We start from the raw sequence: 20,683 nt of genomic DNA on the forward strand, positions 1-20,683 counted from the left end.
CAACATCAGGTTAATCCAAAATATAAATATTGATTTTCGTCATAGCATAGCATAGCATAGCATAGGGTGACTACACACATCTTGCATTGGCTGATACACAAAGTACAACTCAATAATCAAAACAAACACAAGATGCCAAAAACGAGTTTCTGGATTAAAAACTCATTTCAAGTGTTAGTTTTGAAAATAAGTGTGGTACGATAATGCACACCGTGACAAGTCAATGTAATCATAATGGGGATGATCAGATACAGCTAAATGAACTATTCAGGTGCAGAGAACTCATACGACCCAAGGTGCTGTATTCAGATAGGTTGGGGAAGGGATATACACATGGGAAATCCTACTTGGCAAATAGGACTGATACGCAAAATAAATTTAATATGATGTAAATGCATTAAATAAAAAAATCGAAACGATCTCACCAAAGTCCATTAAAAGGTGGTGTTTTTCAGCCGGTGCTGTCTCTATTCTTCCTGATTCCAGTCATTTTGAAATGGGTTGCTTCCAAATATGTTTTTTAAATATCTGTTGCCTATGAAAAACGCGCATCGCAGCAATCAGGAAAATCACGCTGTTGTTTGCCCATCGCGGCTTCAAATTTTTCTCACTTTCATTAACCTTTAACTCAGGCTGCGCCACGACAATATCTATTTGCCAAATCCTTCAGATTTTTTTACACCAACTTATTCTGGCTTTACCAGCATTCGACCACTAAAACAATTATTGTACCAGGGCTTCGTTGAATTTTGCACTGCGCAAGTGAAAAACACCGCCAGCCATTTTTCTTTGCTTTTCTTTCAAGCACTATTTTTCGAATAAAAATAAATGAATCCCGGCTAGCTGCTCTCAAAACATCACATATAAATATACTTTACTTCACTATATCCTTTTCTATGTAAAAAGTTCAATCCATAATTAAACATTTGAAGTAGTTATGAGAACGCGAGACGGAACGCGCTACCGAAAAAACACGACCGTATTCGTCCAAGGCCAACGTCATATTCAACAAAATTCCATTCTTGGAAAGCGAACTAAATTTCGGGAAAATAAAATTCACTATTGAAAAAACAGACTTTGAAAAAAGAAAAAGTATCTAGGAAAAAAACCCTAACATGAAATTTTAATTCTTGCAAGTTATTCATCCCCAGAATACCTATGCGGAAATAAACAGTGTATACAAAAAAAGATAATGGCACACGAAACAGCTCCAAAATGGATCAATTTTTTTCGGATTGAATCGGTTCAATTATGGAAGACGATAGTTTCAGTTTAAAAATTGCAGTTCAATTTAATCTCTCGCTATATCGTTCGTTTTTTTTCTTTCTTTTCAATCCTGCACAATCACATTATGCTTACACAAAACATGAGGAACTAGGTTTCCTTTCTCACACAACAGAAATGGTTTCAACGATTCACAAAATACTACATATTGGTATGAAACATTATTTACACAAAACAACCATGGCAGTGACTTTCGGTTTGCTTTCTAAGCTTAAATAGAATTGAAGGGTTCGGCTAACGGGTTTTTTTTTTTATCGGGCTGAGTTGAACCAAATCAACCCCCTTGAGGGCCCTTGAAGATCTTCATCTGGTTGGTAGTTATCCATGGGAAAGCATGAGAAGCTAGGTAGGTAGACTAATAAATATCACAGGCCACTACTATTGAGGGAAGCAGCTCGGGAGATTCTTAGTTGCAGTATGGGAAGTTCGGGCAGCTGTGGGGAGAAACTCCAGCTGGGTACTGACGCTCGGTGTATCCGGGCAGAGGGGCAGCGGCTGGGGCTCCAGCAGAGTGGGTGTTGTCACAGTATGGGTAGTTGGGGCAGGTCTGAGGGTTCACACCAGCTGGGTATCTGGAGGAGAAAGATAAAGTTGACATGATTAGTTGGATTCTTCGGATTTTAGGGATACGGTGCTAAAGAAGCGCTTTCTTTCTTCACATTTTTGAATCTGCGATATGAAAACATTCTAAGTAAACGAAGGTTTTAAAAGCTTCGTTTTATGAAGTAAAATTTGAAAAAATTGGAAAATGTGAAAAACATCATTAATTGAATAAAGAATTTAAGCTCAAACAACAATGTAAAATTAAAAATGATCAAATTTATAAAATTGTAAAGCTTGCATTAATAGTTTTAGTTTAGTTCTGTGTTCAGATTCTGCCTTGAATCTACCAATTTTTATGTTCATAAACTTTCATCAAATCACGTTTTTTTCTTTGACACTATTTTTCGAATGAAGCACAAAAGACAGTGGGATGTAGTACAGATAACTTAGAAACATAATATCTACTTACTTGTCACCACCGGCAGTTGGGGCTGGGGCAGCGGCCAGATGGTTGTGGGCTGGTCCAGTCAGAGCTGGGTACGAGTTCCAGGTTGGCTGGGCGTTCCAGGCAGGAGCAGCGGGCTGGGCATTCCAGGCTGGGGCAGCCGGCTGATGGTTCCAGGAAGGCTGAGCATTCCATGCCGGAGCAGCAGGTTGGGCGTTCCAGGCAGGAGCAGCTGGCTGCTGGTTCCAGGTGGGTTGGGCGTTCCAGCTTGGGTTCCAGTGGTTGGAAGCGTGATTCTGTTGTGGATTGTGCAGGGCAGCGTTGTCGCAGTTGGGGTAAGATGGACAAGCAGCCGGATTCACTCCAGCCGGGAATCGGGCAGCTTCCTGATGCTGAGGGGCAGCAACAGCAACGGCGACGAACGCCAGAACAGCAATCTGTAATCCGCAAGGACAACACATTTCCATTATTCATAAAATAATATCACAAAATCACTCAATTCACGTGTTCATAACAGTTCTTTGAATAACATGTCTTCATCATATCACTAAGCCTTCTTCGATCCCAACCCAAAACTTTTTCACAAATCTTCATAATCCCAAAAATGTCCTTACCATTTTGGAGTACATTTTCAAGGATTTCAAATTATTCTTCGAATTGGACTTTTATGTCACCGACACTTTACTTTTAGATGGCGCTTAACACAAAACTTCCAATTGAGCTCACCGAACACTGATCTCCGGTAAATCGGTTCTTGTCTTTTATAGTAACACCACACCCAGCCCGCGCTTCGGTGTCCAAGATCGGTTGTTCTACGTTCTAACAATCGGAAAAAAACCAACAAAACCAATACTCTCTCTTCCCATATCGGGCTCGGTGAGTTGCTCTAGAACAACGTGGGTTCACGATCCCCCGTGTACGCGAGGGCGCGAAAGAGACCGACCCGATGATGGTTGAAAGCTACAAGGATTTGCTCCTTGGACATTCTCGTCAAGTGGAAAATGTACGCGGGCAAAAAAAAACCGACTTCGTATCCACCCGCCGCTTGACGACATCAGACAGCAGCAGCACAGGACCACGATGAAATTTCGCGCGAGTAAATCGTAATCCCCCGAGCGAGCGGCCCCGACCGGCTTGGCCGGACCAATTGGCTTGCGGAAATCAACGCGCGCAAGCACGCAAGAAAGAGAGATCGTTGGCCGCGCGGGCAGCCGAAACCTCACCGAGAACAACCGTAACAGCTACCCTCGTGAGTAACATGGAGGTAGGGTGGGTTAATCAACACTAGTTTCTGGATCAGAAATAATGATTCAATCAAAAATTGGACAACTTTCCCTTGAGCGAAAATCGTATTATCTAAATATCTTAAAGTACCCATTTTGAGAGAAAGTTTTTTTTCCTCAAGACGTTTACTCATCTAAAAAAAAAATAATTGGCACATACATATTACAAAATGTATATATGCGGTAGAATATACTGAGCAAAATAAATCATCGCACATAGAATCTAGAAATAATCACTTAATAAGGTATTAAACTTTTTTTTAACTATTATTTCAGGACAACTTTTAATCAATTTACCCTAAAACAAACAGCAAAAACGCCTTAACCACCCGGAGAAATATAGTATAGGTACTTAGCGTTAAATCGATCGTCTAATATACTTACTTGGCGCACATGGTTTATCTTGGCTGCCAGTGGCACATTAAGGGAGCTTAATCATTCATCATAATTCTTCAAAACATGTTTAAATTTGATCTTTTTTCGAAGTTTTCCTGTAGTGAAGCTTTGTTCGTTGTTCTAATAAGTAGACGAAACTTTTTCTGATTTTTTTAATTTTTTTTTTTAAATAAACGGATGCTGCAAACGTTGATGAACCGTACACACTAGGTAGGTACAGATTGGAATTCATTTTTTGAATTAGGTTCGTCTTCTTTACTATGCCCTACCATTGAAGTCTCTTTAGAGGTAAAACGTTTTTTGTAAGGGAAAGCAGTCTTGAAAAATTCCACATTCATCTGCCTGACAGCGCCAAACGTTGAGAAAACATCTCAATCAGCCAGCTATTTTCCGCGGTCCATGATAAACAAACAAAAGTTGCGTTCATGAAATCCAATTTCCATCACCTTCTGAGAAAATGTTTTTCTGTTTCTTTCCGTTTCGAGAAAATCGTTTTCATGGTGATCCGAGTGAAAGCGATAGAACAAAAATATCAATTCTAGAAATATCAGCCTGCTGATATTCCTGTCAACATAGTGTTGCATAGAGCTACTAACTGATTGATTTAAACAGGTTACGCCCAAGGTGGGTATATATTCAGGAGGTGTTACCGAATATCGAATTCCCGATTCAGCCATTTTGGCTATGTAGGCTATGCAACTATACGGAACTCATGAAGTTTGTTTACCAACAAATCACAGAAAAGCTGAGCAAAAAATAAACAAACTCATTGAGAGCCCCGCTCACTTCTCGCCTACTTACTGTGAAAGTCGGAGAACCTAGTGTATCTAAGAACCTTGGTTACGCCCCTGATTTTGTTTACTAAGATATCGGCAGAGAAAAAACCACTACAGTGTGTGCCGAAACGTAAGAAGTATAAATAATAACAAGTTGCCCTTGATTGTTGGTCCGGAAAAGTATGGATTCTTGTGGCATCCAGTAGATATAGGTATATTTCTTTTCCTTCTGGTACAGACAATCAGGTTGAGCTTCGAAGAGTTTGCTTCCCCCCTTTAGTAGTGCATGGGTTCTACAGAATCTACCGGCTCTGTCCATCTGCGAGAGAACCCACTCATGTTTCTTTTCCTGCTGACATGGGCGAGCTTTTGGTCCCATGATTGCGTTTATGGAGCATTTGCTGCTGCGCTGCGTCGCGTCGCCTGATGGGAATCATGCCTGCAGGCAATCCATCTTTTTCCAAATGCAGCTTAAGAACTTTGAACAAACATAGGTAGGACCCTTATGACTGTGTAGCGAATAAAAGACGACTGTTTCCGCAAGTCGTGTCGATTTTATGAACTTGCAAACAAATTTGCCTACCTTTCTCTTGATACAAGAATTAATTTTTAGATACAATTTTTAAACTGTTCAATGAAATCAGCATCAGGGGAGAGGAGGATTTAAGAGAAAAAATCATTTCAAGAAATGAATTTCCAGTTGTTACGGGAAACTTCTTGATGCCTAAAGCAAAAGGTATTCTAAAGTAAGTTTTAAAAAAATGTCAGAAAATTGGCTCGCCTCCGGTGGGATAGAATTCTATATGTATCGCTTTCAGTCTAACTGATTTCTTCTACGAAACTATATAACGTACACGAATTTAAATTTATTTGAACTTTAAAATTTTGATTTGCAATTTAATAAAACTTTTGAATTTTTTTATGTGTGAGCAGGGAAAAGTGAGCCTCTGGGAGTGGAGCTAAATTCAACCCCTTCTCTCAAAGGCATATAACCTCCTCATCACTCCTTTAATTTTTTCTATCTTTGCAGCTATTTTTTCAATGATATTTTTGTATTGAAACTCAAATCTTGACACTCTGGGTTTTTATTTTAAAAATATAATTATACAAGTTCAGAATTTGTAACCAACCATTTTAACTTCAATAATTAATTAATCGAATATCTACTAATTTTACTCATTTTGAAAGTACTCAACAAGTTGAATGCCATGTGACAGGTGGGAATTTTTCTCTATTAGCTGACGGGTTTGCGCCGGGGTCTTAGAATCTTCTCCCGAATTGAAAATTTGATTCATTTTTACGATTTAAAACACATGTATTTTTTCAGATTTCATTTTCATTCAAATAAAATAGAAAACGTTAATGCAATGTCCTTTACCATGAAAAATTCCGAATAAGCTTTAAAATTCTTACATTTCTCCTTGAATAAAGCTAAGTCTTACGTCAAACAAAGCAAGAAAGTTGAAGACCTTATGTTGATTAATTTGGGTGCTTTGAATCCAAATATGCAATGAATAAGTTTTTTTCTATTAGCTTTTGTTTTAGATACTATTTTTGAAAAAAGGTAAAATCATTTATAAATTTTTTGCACTTTTTTGATAAAATTGTAAAGCATTACAAAAAAAATTAAATCAAATATCAACTTGCCCCAAGGCCGCAAGTAGTTTTGACTTCGGCGAAAAAGTTATAGTAGTTTTCATTTTATTTACTTTTCCCCAATCTGTTAGATACGATTTTTTATAGAATTTTAAAGAAGTACCTAGGTAACTAAATCTAAATTGAAATTTAGATTTATTTCAAAGCAAAAATCATATTTTTAAAACTGTAGGGATAGGCCTAATAGCGGCACGTTATCCAAACATACGGAAAATGTTTGCCCCCGTATAAATCCGTTGAGAAAAAAAAATATCGATGGAAATAACTTGACCTCTAAATGAGAAATTTATACCAACGAACAAAAGTGTTTTTTTTTTTCAATAGAAGATTCTCGAGTAGGCTGTGCTTGAAGAAGAAATCCTTGACAGAAGCTCCAAAAAAATGAAAATTTATAAAATGTATGAAAATTTTGAAGTATTATGAATATTACGGTGTTTTAGAAGCAGGAGGTTATCAAAAAAAATCAAGGTTTGTAAGATTGGATTAGAAGTACCCCCAAGAATCGATCTCGGTAGGCCCTGGATGGAAGATTTGGACTTACTGAAACGAATCTCTTAAAACCTGACGAATATTTTTTTATTGGTTTTATTGGTGAGTTTGTTTCATGTCATAAGCTGCAGCGAGTTTAGTGAAAATGACTAAATCGTGCCAGATTCCTTGAATTGGTATTAAATACATAAATTTCGTTCAATTTTTCATTCATTCATAGTTTGAAAATATGTTTAAATATCATAACCTAATTCTACATAATCATAAGAAGCGTTTGGCAGGTAACTCCACGCTTCATCCATCCCTTGTTCCCGTATCTTTTGCGTTTTACATCACATGGTTGGGCTGGCCGTAGTAATTTCTGCTATGCATGTTCTATGTATCAGATGATATGTTTAAAAGAAAAATGAAGAACGTAAGTTTTTTATTTGCCAACATGCATACAAGTTTTGGCCATTTATTTTATTTTATTTATTTATAATGTTTATTCTTGCAACGTAAGATGACAATCTTTTAATTTGTTACAATCTGGCATAAATATTTCATTTCAATTTCTTCTTTTAATAACTAATGATTAATCGTTCCGTCTGTTTGTTCTAGTATCATTTATCTAACTATGTCGTTTTACTCCATGAATTCTTCAAGCAACCTCTTCTTAAACTCCGATTTATTATTTATGATTTTTAAATCGATGGGAAGATTATTCCAATTGACAGTGCCTCTAACAAAGAATGTTCGACCCATAATAAGACGAACTATGTGAAGGGATCAAGATATTGCCAGTTCGCGAGTTTCTTAGTGGCGTGAGCAAAGTTTTTAAATAATTTGGTGTACCAGTTTTTAAGATTCTATGCATTACTACACAAGAGCGATACTTATAAAAATTTTCAAATGAACTACCGATGAGAAGTTTTTGTAGATCTGACACTCGAGAGAATCGCGATAATTTGAAAACATATCGAACACAGGAATTGAGGGCTATGCGTAATCTGTTTACAGATCGTTCAGAAGCATTAGAATACAGAAAATCACCATAAATAAATAAAGGAAAAACGTAAGTTTAGAACAGTTTAAGTTTAGTATTAACGTCCAGATGATTTGTTGTTAAATTTAACCTCTTTATCGAACCATAAATTTTGCTGCATTGAGCATTTATTTGTCGGTTCCAGGAGAGATCCCGATCAAAAATTATACCGAGGTTTTCAGCATAGTCGACGAACTGAATTACCGTATTGTTGAGAACTAATTGCGGTAAATTTGAGAAGGGTAACTGTCTTCCAAAGAACAGAGCCTTTGTTTTGGATGGATTTTGGGTAGGAGGTTAGAACCAGACCATTCATTAATTTTGGCAAGATCTTTATTTATTTTGTTAAGAAATTCATTGAGATCTATATTATTTTTCTGGCAAAGATATATTTAAACATCATCTGCAAAAAGGTGAATTGAGCAGTGTTTAAGGACTGTTGGAAGGTCATTAATGAAAAGAGAGAAAAGTAAGGGCCCAAGAATTGATCCTTGAGGAACTCAAGATCCAATCGAAGTAAATTCAGAAAGGTAACCGTTAGAAAAAAAACTGCTTGAGAACGTCCTTGAAGGTACGACTGAACCATTTTTACGGCTGAACCAGAGAAGTTATATTTGGCAATCAGTTTATTAGAAGAAGTGTTAGAATAAGAAAAAAAACAAAAGTGTTTTTTTCAATATTTTCAATTGTTTAATGAGAGTCAGAGGTTTTACAACTGCAAATATTATGTTCGATGCGTTAAAATATTTTGATACATTTTATAGTATGTACTAACTTGAGCAAGAAAATTTAAAAAAAATATCGAAACTATGTATGTACGGGCTCATTCATACAGTAGAGACTTAAGTCATGTAACTTCTAACATATTTTCGATATTCGAGATTCTTTTGTATTGTGAGGTTAAAAAAATGATATTTTGAGCGCTTCGAAGCACCTTTTCTTACACATAATATTGAGCTGAAATGTTGAACATGTCTATTTTGGACAAATCCTTATGTTACTAAATATGTAGATGCTAACAAAACTAAAAATTGCGCAGTTAAGCTTGAATTTTTTTTTGCCTTAGAAGGTAGGTATGAACGATTTTGGTGCATTCTATGTGATGTTCACGTAACGCTGAATAGCTCATTCACGTAAAATCTATGTCAAGGGGAGAATGGTGATACAGTAGTTTCTCGATTTTATCACTGTTCGATTTTATTAATTCTCGCCAAATTCACGCTCGATTTTATCACGGTTATTGTTTCGATTTTATCACGCTTTTTTTTGAAATCATTTAGAAACCATTTCCAAGACCTTAGTTTTCTTTCAAAAGCGTAGAGCGTCTTTGTTCATGATATTTTTCATGGTTTATGTTATGGTATATAAGTATTGAATAATATGAAAATGCCTTTGAACTGGTTATTTTGGCTGTATAGTATAAAAATCGTCATTTGAATTTTAAAAACACTTGTAATAATCGACATACTAAGTATTTTAACGTCACGCTAATGCTTGTATTGTTATTTGTGCTTGGATAGCCGATCTAAATAAGAAAACTTTTTTGGTTATGCAAATCATATAAAAATGTGGGTGAATTTAAGCGTTTTTGAAAAAAAGATATGTGTCTCTGATTTATTTGTTTAATTTGTTTATTTGAAAGGGTGGCGTGCGCAATCCTGATTGGACAGCCTTTAGTATTGTCTGAATGGATAATTTTGGAAGATCAAAATGAAATTCTGCTAACTTTGTCTTAAAATGTGTAGAAAGGACTAAGATTTATGTTTTTCTACACATGAAAAACCAAGCATTATCTGCCCATAAAACAATTTCGAGAAACACACTTAAAATTCAAATTAAGCTAATTTCAAAATATTTTTCGAAAAAGTTAACTTTAAAGTTAATCCAATGTGTGAAGATTAAAATATTGAAATTTGAAATTTGCAGAAGACATTTTTTTGATGCTTTTTTCTTTGAACTCTTTTTCAAAATCGACATAAGAGATAACAACTGTTAAATTTCCATGAAAACTTAATAGTTCACTTTAATTAGATGTAGACTTTAATTAGATGTATAATCTACATAATTTTATTACAAGAAAATATCTTAAAATTGCTAAAGATAAGATTAATTTGAACTGAAATCGATCCTTTGTGTTTAGTTATCTTTGATAATTCCATCTTATGATCAAAATTTATTGATACAAAGCGTTTCCACCACTGAAAATATTATAAATTATTGATAAAAGTCAATAAAAATATTATTTTCCTCTTTAATTTTTAGTTTCGCCAAATTCACGATTTCGCCATATCTCATCTTCGCCATATCTTCATCTTATCTTTTTGGAAAATTCTTGCAACTCGCCGTCTTTTGCATTTTCTGACAGCGTGTAATTTCAAGTTTATATGCTGCAAAAGTTGGAACGATACATGAACCCGTAGAAAAACTTGAAGCATTTTCGTGAGACGAAAAAAAAATTGTGATATTTTTTAAGTTAAAGGAGACTTGATCCTTAATTCAGTATGTCCTAACCCTAGTCGAAAATCAAGCAAAATCCAAAGATAAAAGGTCCGTCGACTATTTTTTTTTTGCTATATTAGTTCTCATTTCACAATTTGTAAGTATCAAACAAAGAGAATTCTAAAGTTTAGTCTCTTCCGTAGAGTCATAGCATACTTTCAGGCACAATTTTTCTTATTTTAAGATAAATACAGTATTTTGAGTCCTGACAGATGATCACGAAACACTCAGAGAAAAATACATCTTTTTGGACTCTAGGGGTCAATTAAAGCCATAACAAACATTTTGGAAAACTGTTTCTGAAAAAAAAAATGAGAGTTTATTATTGCTTTGAAAATATGGCATTATGAAGTTCATGTTATACTCCACCGATAGACATATTGGCAAAAATATTTTCATTATTATTTTTTATGTGGAAAACATTTTTGTAAATCCTTTATTGCTCTTTAAAAATAATGCTACGGAGTTGCTATTTAAGTCACGTAAAGTATGTCCACAAAAAAAGCAAACCATAAGATATTGTAGCATTTCCATTGAAGTTTCAAAATTAAAATTATTATAGGAATTCTATCGTAATTAAAGTTCAATCATTTGACAACTTTCACCTCACCACGCTCTAGCAGCATAAAATAGTGTTTAGAAGTTTGGCAAGAAAAGTACAAAAATAAATATAAATAAAACCACCCTCACACTCGTTAGTCACCGTTTTATTTCTGGTTCACATACCTACCTAGAATTCCGTTTGATGATGATTGCTGGTGGACATGCGCCGCTGCATTTGAACTGATCGAGCAAACGAAAGAGCGAGCGCACCCGTTTCGTTTCGTGTACGAAATTGTGACAAGAAGTAGTTGATCATGTTTGTTTACGCCATATCGCCACTCAGGTGTGGAATTCATAAGAAGATTAATGAAGATTACCGATCATCAGCCAGCTAGTTTATGGGGTGGATTTATCAAACTCAATTAGGGGTTTGACTTTTTTTTTCATCAATGCTGTCAGATTGTACTTGAAGATAAATTGGCTTCAATAAATTGCTTCCGTTTTTTTTAATTAAAAAGAAACTGAAAGTGGGCACAAAAAATGTGTGTCTGGAATTCTAGATGATGTTTGAATGCTGAATTGTGGAATATAAAATAAAGAAATACAAGATATTAGACAAAATTCTGATTAACCTGAATGAAGTTTTAAAAAATAAAATTCGAAGTATGAGTCAGTGCAATAAAACTCAAAGTTGAATGGGGATCGGTGTACTCTAATCGTTAATATAAATTCAACCACACTAAACAGAATGGCATGGAACAATCAAATTCTTCATTCCAGCCATAATCTATTAGAAGCCATTAAAGTGTTTTCCGTAATAGCAGAATGGCACGATCACCACACGATCGACAATTGGTTGGCTCACCTTGCCATGGGGCAGCCCCTGATGGTAGTCTCGATCGCAGATCTTTGAGCGCTACGAAAAAAGTTATCGGAATCAAATCGATACAATCGATTTTCGACGAGAACAACAAAAATTTGCCATTTCATTTAAGGGTTCGAAAGAGTGTGATGAACTCACCGTCTGACTTACTAGTAAAAAACCCTTCGGTCTCGATCGGAAACTTTAGCCTAAGTGCACTTGAAAGGCGTCCATAATTTAGTTCAGGTTAGGAACACTACAGTTTTCCGCCTTATTATGCGGAAGGGGTGCCCGGAGAATCCTTCACGATGGGATCCAAGTCCGAGTGCTAGTGGCCCGCACCCACGAGAAATAAAGAAGAAAAAGATTCAGGTCTCATGCTCGGGCCTTTTAAAGCAGGTATAAGTAAGTATGCGGTAGAAGTTACGAAATTGCATCAGTTTGTACCTTAGAATACTGAAACTTCTCAGCTAGTGCCGGCCCAAGAATGGATTAGCGTAAAAGCAACGCGGCAGCATCGCCGGTATTTGTGACGGGGTCAGCCAGATTTCTGCTTATTGATAAACTCTCTACTTAAACTCCATCACAACGGAATCGAGAACAGGTCGCCCATGGTCTTGTGTTCTTGGTCATAACGCTCAGTGTTCCGCACTCGGTAAATTAGCCTTCGATCTCGAAGTTGCACACAATCGTATGAAGTCTTTCATTGACAAGAAGGTGGTGAATCTAATGGGACAACAGGACGACGTATATAGGCGGTTTTTTTTCGTTGAAGTTCTATTCCGAAACAGGTCGTGCACTATGTTTGTCACAGTTTTTCCGGGGCACCTTCGCTAGTTTGAGCTCCATGTGGACATATCCTAGGTACAGCCAAGAATGGAACATTGCATTCGATCGTGTCAAGTTCTCGATTTGGGAACGTGCTAAATCTGAACTAATTCTTTTACAAGTAGAATGGGTACCATAATAAGCCAATAAGCCAGGTTGTTAGAAAAATATATTTAACTTTACACCCTAAAGACTGCATCATTCGGAGTAAGGTTTTGAACAATTTAGTTTCAACATTTAGGGACGGTATCAGTCCTAAAACTCTTATCAGGAGAAGTAAGTTTTCCTAATTGAGAAAATCGAATAATATGCGCATACAGCCGTTTGACAAAATGGCTGATAAATTAACATATCTACTTCAACAGTCCAGTTTGAGGATAGGTTTAACATTAAGCATAAAATTTAATGATTGAAAAACAAAGTCTATAAAACTTAAGCCGTTTTCATTACTTTTACAGAATTCTCTTTCATGTTGGTTAAATACTTACATTTATTGATCAAAGTATCTTTCATTCATTATGTACTTTCGAGCCTTTAACCCAATCCTACTGATACTTTTGAGCCTATTAATGATTCTTCACATTCAAGTTCCCTCATTGTCTTACCAGGAACCTACGAAGGTGTATATATAGGAGGTGATACGGTAGTATGTCAAATTTCCGATTGAGCCATTTTGGCCATTTTGGTTTTGCTACCGCGGAAGTTTGTGTTCCATGAAACTACACAGTAAATTGCCTTGATTTTCTGCAAAACAAAAATGCTGAAAACGTCCAGCAATCCAAATTTTTGCTGGAAACCAGCAAACATTCTCTGTCTTGCTGATTTTTCCAGCACTTGATCTGAATTGCTGAAAAACCAGCAATCGATCTGTCAAACTCGAATTTGTTTTTGTTTTTGCTAGTTATTTTTCATTGCGCGCGAAAAGTGTTTGTCTGCTTGTCGTTTGTCGGCGGTGACGGTGTTCCTCCATATTCCAGTGATGAAGCAATCAAGCCAAACGTAAATTTCAAGAGCAGAAGAGCAAAGTTTTTCGTAAAAGAAACTAATTGTTAATATTTTTCATTTCAGATGGAGCACGATGATCAAGACTTGGTCAGATATTGATCAGATATGTAATGTTCATTTCTATGACTTGCGAGCCATGGAGGTTGAATATTGAAATTTAAATTGTAAATTTTATTTAGAACTAGCTGACCCGGTGTGCTTTGCTACACCTTTCAAAATCGAATGATATTTTCAGAATTTATTCAAATTTTTATTGTTTTGTTGGCATTATTTTAAATCAAAATATAACATAACTCATAAGCAACCGCTATAAAATGAAAGCTGCAGCTGGAGTTTCGAATTGTTACACAAAAATAACTTATACTAATATTCTGAATCTTGATTTGTGTTAAAGATCTGATAATTTTAATCTGTTTCTTTAAACTCCGCGCTAAAAAAGGAGGGTTCCATATAAATCGTACGCAAACAATCAAACTAATAGAATATGGTTGTTTTTGCTTGATTTGTTCTGAATTTATGATAAAAAACTGATAAGAGAGGCAACCCTCTCCCTCCTGTCCTTCCCTTCCCCCTGCTGAATGGAGATCGTGATTTTTAATAATCATACCCATTTTTTTCGTACCCAAAAATCTTCTTGTATCAAATATTGTTCCATTGGTTGATTATTTTTTAAGCATTACAACAAAATTTATATGGAACCCCCTCCTTTCTTCTCCTCTCTACATTGTAAAGCGTAAGGGTCTATAATAATCTCGTAACCAAGTACCTTTCTATGCCATATTTGTTTCCATTTGTTGGCTTCGTTAGCATAAACTGAGAACTTATGCTAACAAAATTCTATTGGGTTCAAACCCCTCCTCCTATGTACCTACTCACTGAAAGGAGGATGGTGTGTCAGATAATCATAGAATCATACCAGAATGATTTTCCATGTTAAGTTTTGTCCATTTCTCGGATTTTGTGAAGAAAAGTTAAATGTAAGCTTTCCTCTTCCCTTCCTTTATTTCCAATTCTATCATCCCAATGAAAGAAAGGAATTGTTTGACATGCAAAAATTTCTCGTATTGAAATACCATCCCATGCCAATTTGCGATGAAATTCCGGAGTTATGCAGAAACTTGAAAGGAAATACCAATCCCCTTCCATTCACCCCATTAAATGGATGGGGTGAGAACTTAATATTCATAAAAGTATTTTTTGTACTCTATAAATTTTTGATACCAAGTTTCATTTCATTTGCTCTATTAATTCTCAAGTTATGCAAAAAAAAATGTATGGTAGCCCCCCTTTCCCCTTTATATCTTTCCGCTGAAAAAAGGTGGGGATTCAATTTATAATAGAAACATTTCTCGTATCCATATAACCTCACATGCCAAATATGGTTCAAATTTACTCAATCAGATCTCCAGTTATACTGTAATTGTAAGGGAGACCTCTTCTCCCCCTTTTCAAACACCTTTTGAAGGATTGAGGGATACCAAATATTCAAAGAAGCATTTTTCGTACCCAAATATCGTTCCATGCCAAATTTGGTTCCACTTGCTTTTGTAGTTCTTGAGTTATTCAATAAAAATTGTATGGATCTACCCTCCCTCTTTCCTTTCTCCCCGCTAGAAGAAGGAAGGGGTCTCAAACAATTATTAGAACATGTCACGTTCCCAAATATCCGGCCATGCCAAATTTGGTTCCATTTGCTTGATTAGTATTTGAGTTATGTTAAAATTAAAAATAGGGCCCCTCCCCCCTTTATATCTCCCTACTGAAAAGAGGGAGGGGTTTCAAATAATCATAGAAATATTTTTCGTATCCAAATTCCTTCCCATGACAAATTTGGTTCCATTTGCTTTATAAGTTTTTGAGTAATGTAAAAAAATATGAAAGATGCCCCTCCCCCTTTCAACTGCAAAAAGGGAGGGGTCTCAAATAATCATTGAAATATTTTCCATATCAAAATACCTTCCCATGCCGAATTTGATTCCAATATCTTGAATAGTTTTCGAGTTATATGTAAAATTGTAAGATAGCCCCCCTCCCCCCTTTCTATTACCCTACTGAGAGGAGGGAGGGGTACCTAATATTCATTGAAATATTCTCCGTTCCCAAATACAACCTCATGCTAAATTTGAAACCATTTGCTTGACTGGTTCTCGACTTATGCAAAAAATTGTCTTTTTTTTTGGGAGGCCCCTCCCCCCCTTCTTGTTAGGGGGAGGGGTCCCAAAATATAATAGGAACCTTCCCCGGCCTCCAATACCCTCACCTGCCAAGTTTCACGTAAATCGGTTCAGTAGTTTCTGAGTCTATAGGGAACAGACAGACAGACAGACAAACAGACAGACAGAAATTCATTTTTATATATATAGATTCAAAAATCCCCGGTTGTTTTAACAAAAAAAAAGTGCTGATTTCCAGCAATTCAGATAGCTGGTTTCCAGCAATTAAGATTGCTGATTTCCAGCAAGTGAGTTTGCTGGTCGTTTTCACCAATAGAGTTGTGTTTGACATTTCTTACGCACACTTGCTGAGCGTGTACAGATGAGTCGGGACAATTAACCTCCAAAACTCTCCAAACCTCCAAAACTCGCGGTACAAATTTCAGTGCAAAAACTGGACAGCCAGCCGACGAACGCGGTCGTGTTCGAGGTTAATGTTCCCAAAATTGAAAAGTATTAGTGACACTTCCTGAATTATGACACGAATACTACTAGCGGCAAATAGGACTATTCGAATTGCTGTAAATTTTGCCGGAACTCAGCCGGAAGTTTTTTTTTTCGTTTCAAAGGATTAGGGTAACGGACTTATTTTGAACCAGAGGACCAATTTTGGACCACCTTGTCTAGCTATCTTATAAAACAAATTATCATTAAATTTTTTGGCAAATATTGTTGAAGCCCGTGCACTTAACGTAATGCACTAATTTTTTTCATTATTAGTTGCTTTATAAGAGAGCTAGACAAGGTGGTCCAAAATTGGTCCCCTGGTCCAAAATAAGTCCGTTACCCTATATTTTAAAAAATCAAGGCAAAATCTTTGTCTGAGCAATATTTTGACTACTGGCAAAAGTCCGTGTTTCACAAACAAATCAGTGGCTGCGTTTCACCCCCACCTACGCAACCAATAATCGTCAACTTTTTGCCAATCAGACCACCATTCTAGATGCATCATGATCAAAACAAAGCAACGCCAAGTTGGCGCGCTAAATATGCATACACTGGTTCAGCTCATCTATTCGAAATTTTTACGAGGGAGAAAAGTTTTAGCAAAAAAAGTTTTTTTTTAAGTTTATGCTTATATTCTAACATTTGGTTGTTGTCTAAAGTGGCAAAAAATTCAGCCAAATGCAGGTTTTTGAGTTCAAATGTTTGTGAGTTAAGGTACAGTATTTGAACCAAAATTCGATTTTTCGTACTTTTACATTCAAACAGTAATATGGCAAAACACATAAGCCAACCAAAAAAACAAAATTTAATAATTTTCTAAAATATGTATGGGAGAGTGGGGAATCATGGGCCACTTTTTTTCGTTGTTCCATAACTTCTTTATTATAAAAGATAAAATGAAAATAAAAAAAGGTTTAGTTTTTTACATTTTCAAGGTATCATAAGGTATTTTTTTTTTAATTTTTAATAACTTATTTTCCCCAAATTCTGACTGTTTGAAAAAAAGCTATATTTTTTGGATTTGGAAAAATAGTGGGGAATCGTGGGCCACCAAATCCAAATTGACCAAATAACATGCAAAGTTTATGAGTTGACCCAAAACTGTGATTTCCTAATTCATTTCGTTATTTAAAAGCAATTTCAGATGATGAAATAAAAAAGAGAGCTGTGTATGATCGCATAGATTCCAAAACCTGGCTCGCGAACGTTTTGGCAAAATTTCTTATATAGGATGGACAAAATACTTTTCATAACTCTTCATTTGGCATAGGAAAACTTTACAGATAGGAAAAACGTATTTTAAGTTCTGAATGTGTATTAAAAACATAAAAATATAGGTGATTCAAGATGTGTAGCCCATGATTCCCCACAAGCTATGATTTGCAAATTGGTTGCATTTGTGTGACTTATTGATGTTTCATCAAAAATTCCTTTTCCACTTGAAAGATCATGACAAAACTAAGATCATAAGCGTATGAGCATATTTTTGTTATGCACTTAAGGTTCCCCATCGATGAAATTAGCGGGTGTTTTTTTTAATTATGTAAGTAAATTTTTCTAACTTTTTTTAGCTTGATAAATAAAAGAAGCATATGATGCGTATTTCAGTCAACAACATATAGGAATATATGCTCACGCAAAGCGACGGCGACGACAGTTGGTTTTAGATTTTTATCTTAACACACATCTGAGATATTAAAGCCCACGTTTCCCCGTGGCCCACGATACCCCACTCTCCCCTATCATTTATTTTTGGAAGGTGTAGCAAAGCACACCGGTGTAGCCAGTTGGCGTATACAAATTTTTCCAAAAGGTCAAAGTTTTTAAAATAGATAATAAATAAAATTTCCAAACAATTCAGAAAAAAAATGTTTTTGTTTGAAATAAGTAGATAATGTTTTGAAAGCAAATACCTGAGCCTAACTGCCCTGACCTGAGATTAAGTTTAGATAAATTTGAAATGAATGCTGAATGCTGACTGATTCCAATCATGCAACTTTAAATGCTTATTTTAATTTAATGTATCATTTTATAAATAATTTTGGATTTTGTTTCATGAGCTTAATTCAGTACTTACAAAATATTCAAATTCTATTGTGATTTTCTTAAATAACTAGGTTCGCTTGCTCATTTTTTCGCTTGTCAAAAATTTACATGAATCTTTTTCTCACTTTTTTTGTATGTTCTTGAATCATTTGCTTACACACATCATCTCACAACTTTGCAACGTTATGAAGCGATCGCACTAGACTACAAGATATGCGATTTTAATGTTTGCAGTCTTATCACAACTCCCATAGTATTCAGAAGACTTAGGGGAGATGAGGGCATAATGAGCACCCAGGGCATAATGAGCACTCCTTTTTTCTACATAAGTACGTATTTTCTTAAACAAATTTTCATAAGGACTTGTTTCGTACTACCCATAGTATTAATTTTTCACCAAAAAAGAAATATCCTTTTCATCTTTACAGAAATATTAAATAATAACTAGCTAGGTTCTCAAGTGACGAAAATATTATAATTTTTGAGCACCACCAAATAAGCTTTTATGACCTGTAAATCATCTTGATCTGAAATGTATTCACTGCAACATGATCTACACATTGTTTCTCAATTTTCAACATCATAAAATTTTTGATTTTTCACTTTAATCAATTTTAAAACGCTTTTTTACTTCAATTTGTTCACTAGAGGCGAACAGAGCACTTTCAATGAAGGCATAATGAGCATTTTCTGCCGGGGAATCTAGCAGCGAATTCAACTCGATGAAGTCAACTGAATAATAGAGCTACAGCTTGATTAGTTTCGTCTGTCGATTTGGCCTATTGGTAAGGTGTCGGAGAGGTAATCAGTAGGCTCGAGTTCGATTCCTGTTCGAGGGGATTTTTTTTGCACATACCATTCATGATTGATTTTTTTTATTGTTACATTTTACGGCTAATAGCATCAAATCATCATCCGTCAAACAAAACACCAGAAACATAATGTATGAGCATGTGTTGATTCTTTGAATTCTACAAACAGACCTAGATTATTTTGTTATTGCTTTGTTTCATGAATCTCACCGTTTAGTGCAATCATGATCATGAATGAAAAATGAAAAAAAAATCACCTCGACCAGGAATCGAACTCGAGCCTACTGATTACCTCTCCGATACCTTACCAATAGGCCAAATCGTCAGACATACAAGTCAAGCTGTAGCTCTATTACTCAGTTGACTTCATCGAGTCGAATTTGCTGCTAGAATCCCCGGCAGAAAATGCTCATTATGCCTTCAATAATGGTGCTCATACTGCCTCGGGGGGTTTCTCATTATGCCTCCACAGTGACTGGTTTTCAGCTTTCGACAAAAATTTTTAAAATGCATTTTTAAACGTTTTTATCTACTTTTTCAAGTTTCATCCAATTAGGCAATAGACTATTTGAGTGTCTGAACACGAAACAATGATGTAATTCACATATCACAGCTGTTCCCTATGGTTAAATAAGCGTTTTCCTTAAGGTGGCCATTATGCCCCCATCTCCCCTAAGTGATACAAATGAAAGATTAGGTTTGCCACCAATAAAGACTTAAATCAGTTGTATAGCAAACTATCCACAAACACTCGATAGGTAAGCGAAATAGTGCCCTTTTTCTGTCAAATCTTGGACCCGTAAGAAATTTGTAATTGTTTTATTATGAAAATTATCTAAAGAGTTATGTCTTGTTTATATTATCAACTTTGTTTTTGGATACACATTTACACATAAAAACCTCACATTTGGTTCATTAAATGAAGAAGGTTGATGTGACTTTGTTCGGCGTTGTTCGTTGCGAAAAACCCATTACAATCAACGCTGCATTGCTAAGAAATTTCCGTGAATTTACGAGCTACGATCCGAACCGCAAACGCAAAGTCGGAACAGTTGTCTCAAAAAAGGATAATTCAGCACTAGAGGAATTTCAAAATTTAAAATTTAATCACAGTAAAACTTGATTCGCCGGCTTACCAGAACAAGATTTTCATACGTTCTCATTATTTCCTCAATGATATTATCTTCGTTTCCCTCCTTTAAGCCAGAAATGAATTTTAATTAAATAAAAATTAAATAAACCGTATAGAATATTATTGTTTTCATGTTTTTCTCATTGTTTATTTCAACATAACTTGATTGCTTTGATTATAAAATTAGTCATTTCGTATGTTTTTTAATCATTCCACAGTTACTTTTTGTCTCGTATTCAAGAGACGTACGAATACGAAGGTGAGAGAATAAGTACGAAATCGTAGAGCGAAATTAGACATTGACAAATTTTTGTGTGAAAACTCTAGCGCATGACTTATCCATTAAAAAAAACCTAAATAACTGAGTTTTTTTTAAATCGATAAGTCAAATTCTGAGCTA

The 20,683-nt window shown here is 35.5% G+C and overlaps 1 protein-coding gene across 1 annotated transcript; it reads right to left on the reverse strand.

Annotated features, from left to right (window-relative positions):
* Positions 1-1,265: 1,265 nt before the first annotated feature.
* Positions 1,266-3,043, reverse strand: LOC129747595 (circumsporozoite protein). The gene is made up of 3 exons (XM_055741884.1): positions 2,887-3,043; positions 2,297-2,709; positions 1,266-1,856 (listed from the first exon to the last, which is right to left on the reverse strand). The coding sequence occupies exons 1-3, from the start codon at positions 2,899-2,901 to the stop codon at positions 1,691-1,693; spliced, it is 594 nt and encodes a 197-aa protein (XP_055597859.1). The 5' UTR covers positions 2,902-3,043; the 3' UTR covers positions 1,266-1,690.
* Positions 3,044-20,683: the final 17,640 nt, after the last annotated feature.

This window comes from Uranotaenia lowii, chromosome 2 (assembly GCF_029784155.1).
Source record: "Uranotaenia lowii strain MFRU-FL chromosome 2, ASM2978415v1, whole genome shotgun sequence".
NCBI classification, from domain to species: Eukaryota; Metazoa; Arthropoda; class Insecta; order Diptera; family Culicidae; genus Uranotaenia; species Uranotaenia lowii.